We start from the raw sequence: 7,141 nt of genomic DNA on the forward strand, positions 1-7,141 counted from the left end.
AACCAGTTTTATTTAAGAAAGGAATTGTATCGCTAAATTTAATTCGGAAAGAATTTTTACGGAAAATTAACTAACGACTAGAGACGTAACACTGCAAACAAGTATTCACTGACATTAATATATTTTGGGAGTTATTTTATAAATATATGTGTATTCTCGGATATGGAGAGACAAAATCTAAATAAGAAATAAAAGTTGATAGAAGCCCATTAACCCTTTCCATGTGGGTCACAGGTGAAAGGTCATGCCATCTTCTTTGTTGATTCACATTGAAAATTTTGTTGAACTACTATTACATTAATTTATGTCAATAAGTTTGGTATCAAACTGTACATTATAATTCAAATTTTAGAACTATAAATTACTCAATTTGTTAATTTAAAAGTTAATATTAAAAAACACAGATAAACATCGATTTTTGTGTGTCATGTGGTATACTGAATGCAGCACTGGTTCAAATTTGATGTTTGTGAAGTCAAAATACTAAGTCTGTAGTTTTATACGAATTAGAAATTATATATTGACGAGCTAGAATATAAAATAAGAAGGTCTTATCTTTTCTATTTACTAAGATATTGCTCACATAATAAATCAGACATAGTGGCACCCTGCTCACCGCCTTCCATTTATGGAAACGTTTCCTTATAAATACTTACTTCTATATATGAAATGAATAACCAATCAGAAACTCTATGTCCCCCAAGTGATTTTCTAAGCCTTTCTAAAGTACCTAGCATCATTTCTTTCTTTTGAATCAAGATTTCAATGAGGTAGGTTGTCTCTTAAGTCTGCTTGAAATTTCATATTTTTTTAGACCCAAATACAGCTTGGTTAGTACGTTTGATAAATTATAGTAGAATTCTGTGGTACTGATTTAGTAATTTATGATTTTGTAGTTATTCAAAAGTATATATAAAACCTAAAAGAAATATTTTGTTTCATATCCTTCATGTGCAAAATTTTTAAAGGCTTAGCATCCTACATCAAGCAGCAACTGAGTACAAAGGTCATAACTAGAAGAGATAATTGTTTGCTTTACTTCTTTATTTATTGTTCTATGATTTAGGAAAAATAACTTTAAGAACTTATTTCAAAATAGCAATAATCTATATACATATATAATGTATAATAATTGAAATGTGACTATATATTACAAAAGACAAGTTACTTTGTAAAGACCAAAGGTCACCTTTATTTTATTTGATACGGTAAAATGAGTTCACATTAGCTGCATCGTTGTAACTTCTGTATTGTTAGCCAGGCATGGGTGAAAGGTCACTGTAATAAAAATATTAAATATATATAAATGTATAATGTTATGAGATTTAAGCTATTTTGTCTAAACATTTATGTTTTCATGTTGTAATTTGTGTTCATTATAGAATGAAAGACGCATAATTTATGTTTATTTCCTAATTTTTTTATGATGGTTGCGAGATCGGTCAAATTTACCGAACCCATACAGAGATTAATTACTGAAAAAAACACATATAAAGTTTTTTCTTAAGAAACATTTGAGAACTATTTGGACATTATAACGATTTTGCATGTGAAATTTCGAAATTTTCTTATGCATAATGTTAATATGAAAATTACCTTGCATGATAGATAGGCAAGATGTGAAAAAAAAGGGATGACAGAAACATTGCTTTACAAACTTTAAGACCTAATAAAAAAATTACATATTTGCTTATCAAAGCATTGTAATGTTTATTGATAAACTGCCAAATTTCATTAATATTCGCTTAATAATTGAAAAGTTATAGCATGAAAACTATAATAAGCACAAAATGGTTACGAGGTCGGTCCCAAGGACTGAGCCTGGGTTGAAAGAGTTAAGTAAAAACAAGTAAAACCAAGAAAGAACTAAAATAGAGAATGTTAAATTTTAACCATTATAAGTTCAAGTCCAGGAATGAACATACACCACTGATAGTTCTTACTTCCAAAAATACTTAAACTTTAACAGTTTACTCATAATTTTCAATACATACAAGTTTAATGTAAAATTTAAATGTATTTTGAAGTTTCAATTCTTTACAAAAATTCCATAAGTTTTGGTTATTAATTAAATTAAAGAAAAAAATTTTGAATTAATTTAAAATCTAAACTTTTATTGAATTGGTTTTTTGATGTGATTTTTAACATCTAGAATACTTATTCAAGAAAACTTAACTAATTCAATATTTTTTACATATTGTCTCTAACTTTTCTTTATTATGTGCTTTATTTTAGCTTTTACTTAGTTGTGTTTAGCTGTTATACATTAAACAGTGTTTCTTTAAATTCATTTCATATCTGGAAGTATGTGATTCTAAGAGAAAAGCATTGTTACATTGTATATATACCCTATGTAATAAAAGAGGAAACTGGAGAAATGCCATCACTACCCCTAGTGGCAATACCTGATTGACTGATATATAATTAGTTATCACATGCATTTCAAAATAAAACATCTTGACACATCCCAAATCATTTCTAGTTGATTAAATGATATTTGACAAGTTCAAATGCAAAAGCCTAGGAGTAGTTAGAGGACAAACAAACTTCTCTTAAGATAGAATTCACTGAGATTAGTTATTGTGGATTACAGATGGAAGTTTGATTCGATCTTTAAATGCCACCCCAGAAACTAGTCTTTCACCCATTCCAGACCAGAGTTTAACTTCAACACAAAGTGGCACAGGATTGTTGAAGAGTTCGAGGTATTTTATATCAGCTGTATTCTTATACTTTCCATGTATAATATTATATGACACATATATATTAATACTACTAATTTTATGAAGCCCTAATTATTTTAACTTTTAAGATTTTATAATTTACTAGGCATTGACCTAATAATATTTTACATGTATGTACCTAAGAATGACCCATAAACTTTGTATGTTAGGGAAAAATTATTATGAAATTTAAATAATCTTGTCATTTGTACTTTGTTACATGCTATTGTTTAATTTTGATATTTAGGTGTATAATTTCATAAACAAACTGATACAGTTATTTGAAATATGCAAGGAATTTTTCAGTCAACTTTCTCTGATCATATAAGTGTGGCTGAATTACTTGTAAGTAATAGTTTCTTGCTATTTTGTCAGTTAGGACATTCTGCCACTAATTGTTTTTTACTAGAAAGATTAGTTTTGAACTTGATCTGAACTTTGGCTGAGCTGCATTTTCTTTTTATTAGATGAGTTAGAAGGGTAATAATCTCATGTTGTATTTATTTTTGTCTGTTTTTGAAGATTCTGACCAATTTTTGAGGACCTTTCCGATACCCCTCAACTGGAGCCTAATTTTATTCTTCTACTTTTTGTATGCTTTAACATTCTGAAGATACTTTCAGTTTTATTGTTGATCTCTGGCACTTTTCTTTTGATCTGTTCCTGTGTTTAATGTTTTTATTCCTCTGTCAAATTGAATTGGACTTGGAGAATGGATTGGTATCTCACTGTTTATGAGTTTATTTTCTGTTAGTAATCCTTTCCTTTAATTGTTTCCAGTTATTTTGAAGGTAACTTATAGCAGTGTTTTTGTACTTGATCTTTCTTTGTATGTGTCAGGTAGAGGGCACTCCTGCTATTTACTACTAAGAAAACTTAAGCCTCTATGAAATGATTTAAGCCTACAGTGTTCTCATATAGTAATGAACCACTGAGAGTACTTTAGAGCTTAGTTCATTGCATGCTAGCTGAGTTGGTATGTTTCACAATGTAAAGTACTTTATGAAAAATATAAATAATCTTTGGATAAAGTTTATAAAAACTTTAGATTTTTTTAAACAAGGTTATAAGTGTTTACATGTATTTGTGTAAACATATAACTTCATAAAAACAAAATATACTTCTGCCAAAATTATATCATTGAAATTGGAACCATAGCAAAGTTTGGTAGGAGCCTGCTTAACAGTGGTTTTCCTTTTGAAAATTCTACATCAAGATGGTTAATTCTCCTTCTTCTTTGGTTTTCTCTATTGAAGCAACTTTGAATATTTGTATTTTATTTAGCCTTCAAGGTTAAAAACTACAGGCTTTTATCTGATACTGAGTTATTCTTAACTAATGTCAATTTTATTTGTAATGTAGATAGAAAAGAATATATATATGAATTTACAAGGTGATGATTAGTTTACTGATTAGATGAATCACTAATATTAGTAATAGCTCCTCTCAGGAGATATAAGTAGTATTGAGATTGAAAGGTACCCTGACGTGTAGAATTAGCAATATGAATGATTTATATTTTTAAGATATAGCTGTTTACCATTTTACAAATAGGTATCCATTTGAATCACATTTTAACATTAAATTTAAATATTTTAAATATGTATCTATTTATAGGATTTTATTGTTCAAAAAAATGGGCATCTTAATTAATTTTGTTTTTATTAATGGTGTTAATTCATATTTTGAAATATATTATTTTTTAATTTGTTTTTGGTTTATAATTTGTTAATTTATGCTTGAAAGAGTAATTAATAATATGTTCTGTATTTGTTTACTGAAGGAGACAAGTAAAACTAAGTGTTGTAAGTGTCCACCAAGCTAACATTCCTCCAAAAGAAAGTGTAACCTACAACAAGCAAACTCAGACAGCGACATCTACAATTGACAAAGAAGGTAAGGTTTAGATTAACTTATTACTGAATTTGTTGAAACAAAACTTTACTCTGTTTTAAAATTTTTAAGACAGTAAATGTAAATTAAAACAAATATACTAAGATTTTGTTAAAGAACTTAGCATAGCAAAAAATAATAACAAATGCATTTATGTTGTTATAATGCATTTTCCAGTCCTAATTTAAGGCTGTGTTGAAGAAGAACATTAAAGATTATAATCTGGAAATCAAAAGTTGCAGTTTGAAAAATAAATTTCTTGTTTTAAAATATAAAATTAATGTTCACTGTTAAGATTATGTGTATCATGAATTCTATTTGGTTATTTGCAAAGCAAGACATGTATTTGAGTTCATAATAAGTTTTCAACACCAGTCATTAACCTTTCACCTACTATGGTACAGATATAATGACAGACCTGTTTTGTGTTACCATTTGAACTGTTAAAGAAAAAGTTTTTTCTTTCACATATTTCAAACTTAAAAAAAATTCTTTAATACTACATTCATATTATAAGTCATATTGTGTTAAACATTTACAAGTAAGTTGAAAATATATTACTTTACCAAATTTCAAAATTTCTGGTTCAATTTTGTAGCAACTTTTGCAAGTCCACCAATATTTCTTGTGGAAAAAATAAAGAATTATATAACTTGAAATGTTTGATGTGAGCAATATGTTATTGTTACTGCATTTGTAAACAGTAGTATTTTAATACACTATTTGCAAACTCATCAATAACTCCAGTGACAAAAACAAATATATGATCTATTCATTTATGATAATATATTTATAAGCTCCATAGCTGTTGAGAGCACTTGATGATTTTGCTTTTGAATTTCTTAGCTACATGGAAAACATTGTTTAAATAGAAACATAGCTTAGGATATATAGGACTTTGCTTAACTTTTCAGTCTGGTATCACAGGACATCCTACAAAACAGCATGTACATGTTTGCGCTTTCTGAACCTTTATATTCAGTTTGAATTAAAATGTGTTTGGAAGAAGATGGTAGTGATTTGAAGTATATCTTCTTTATTTTTTATGTTATTTTTTATTTAAGCAATGTAGAGCCATGTACTTCCAATGATACTGACAACAGTATTTGTACCAATTTACAAAGGTACACACATTGGTACACATCTAGCAATTAAATATTATAGTTTAGCTTTTCAATTTAGTTACAGTAGATTTGGTACTGTGGCCATCACACTGAAATGGTGAATTATTTGGTGACATTTAACTGATATATTTACCCCTCTTATTTAGAACATAAGTTAACTTGCTTTACCAAAAAGATGTTCTCAAAGTGCTAAATTTTCTTACATAAAACTTGGTACATAATTTTTAGATAATTGTAAATTACATTAGAAAATACTAATCTCTTGATATCAGTATTTTATTTTTATGTTAGTCCCATAGTTTGTTATGTTCAACACACTGTGTTTATTATATTTCATACTACCAAAAGTACCTGGCTTTGCTTGGGTTATGAGATTGATTTATTCTAGATGACTATGTCAGCGTGTGTATATTGAATCCATTTTAACAAACAAGTATAACCTATATACTTTTGTTACTCCTTTATGGGATGTGACCTTCCCTCTGACTTGTCCTCTGATTTTAAACTTAAATAATAAAAAAAGAAACCTATTTAATTAATGGAGCCTCTAAATTAGAAAACAACAAATATTTTTTAGTTTTGTAGTTTATACTTTTATTGCTAAGCAACATGATATAAAAGCCATTGTTGGAATGCATTGTTACCAAAACATACTGGCTTTTATATATATATTAAAAGTTGTTATCTAAGGAACCACTTCTTTTCTATGTGGTTTTTCACTAGATTGCCCCATTAAAAAGATGTGCACACATGCACATGTATGTCTGTATGTTGTGATTTATATCTATAATTTCTAATATATGGAAACACATTTTTACTATGTAGTTTTTGCTTTCTTGCCTCATTAATAAGATGCACATGCACTGGTTAAGATAAGTAATAATACCCAGGTGCACACCCTCAGGGGCCACTTATTATGGGAGTAAAATTTCAGGTTTCTAAGTTCTTTCCTCTTGGAGCTATGGCAGTCACACAGATATGTATGCAAACACGTGTGTCTGTCTGTCTGTGATTTGTGTTTGTAATATAAGGATCCACTTCTTTTCTATGTGATTTTTTTGCTAGCTTGCCTCATTAAAAAAAGATGTGCATGCACACACAGACACATGCCCATTTCTTTTCTATGTGTTTTTCACATAAAAAGATGTGCAAGCATGAACATAGGTAAGTAATAATTCCCAGGTGTAAACCCTCAGGGACCACTTAGTATGGGTGCAAAATTTCAGGTTTCTAGGTTCTTTCCTCTTGGAGCTATGGAAGTCACACATACACAGACACGAACATGCACATGCACACAAACTGTTATTTCTATTTGTAAATTTTTTGTGATCTGTATTTCTAAATTTCAGGTTTCTAGGTTCTTTGCTCTTCGTTGCTATGGCTGTCACATATTCTTTCCTA

The 7,141-nt window shown here is 28.6% G+C and overlaps 1 protein-coding gene across 20 annotated transcripts in view; it reads left to right on the forward strand.

The window, feature by feature from the left end:
- The window catches only part of LOC106470312 (cytoplasmic dynein 1 intermediate chain 2-like), a 58,719-nt gene that overhangs the window by 4,297 nt on the left and 47,281 nt on the right, over nt 1-7,141 (forward strand). For all 20 annotated transcript variants that reach the window (XM_022398916.1, XM_022398918.1, XM_022398922.1 and 17 more), the window contains exons 3-4: nt 2,594-2,705; nt 4,507-4,619. In XM_022398916.1, coding sequence (XP_022254624.1) covers nt 2,594-2,705; nt 4,507-4,619 — 225 coding nt within the window. The remainder of the gene's footprint in view (nt 1-2,593; nt 2,706-4,506; nt 4,620-7,141) is intronic.

The sequence above is a fragment of the Limulus polyphemus genome, unplaced genomic scaffold, assembly GCF_000517525.1.
Source record: "Limulus polyphemus unplaced genomic scaffold, Limulus_polyphemus-2.1.2 Scaffold3936, whole genome shotgun sequence".
NCBI lineage: Eukaryota > Metazoa > Arthropoda > Merostomata > Xiphosura > Limulidae > Limulus > Limulus polyphemus.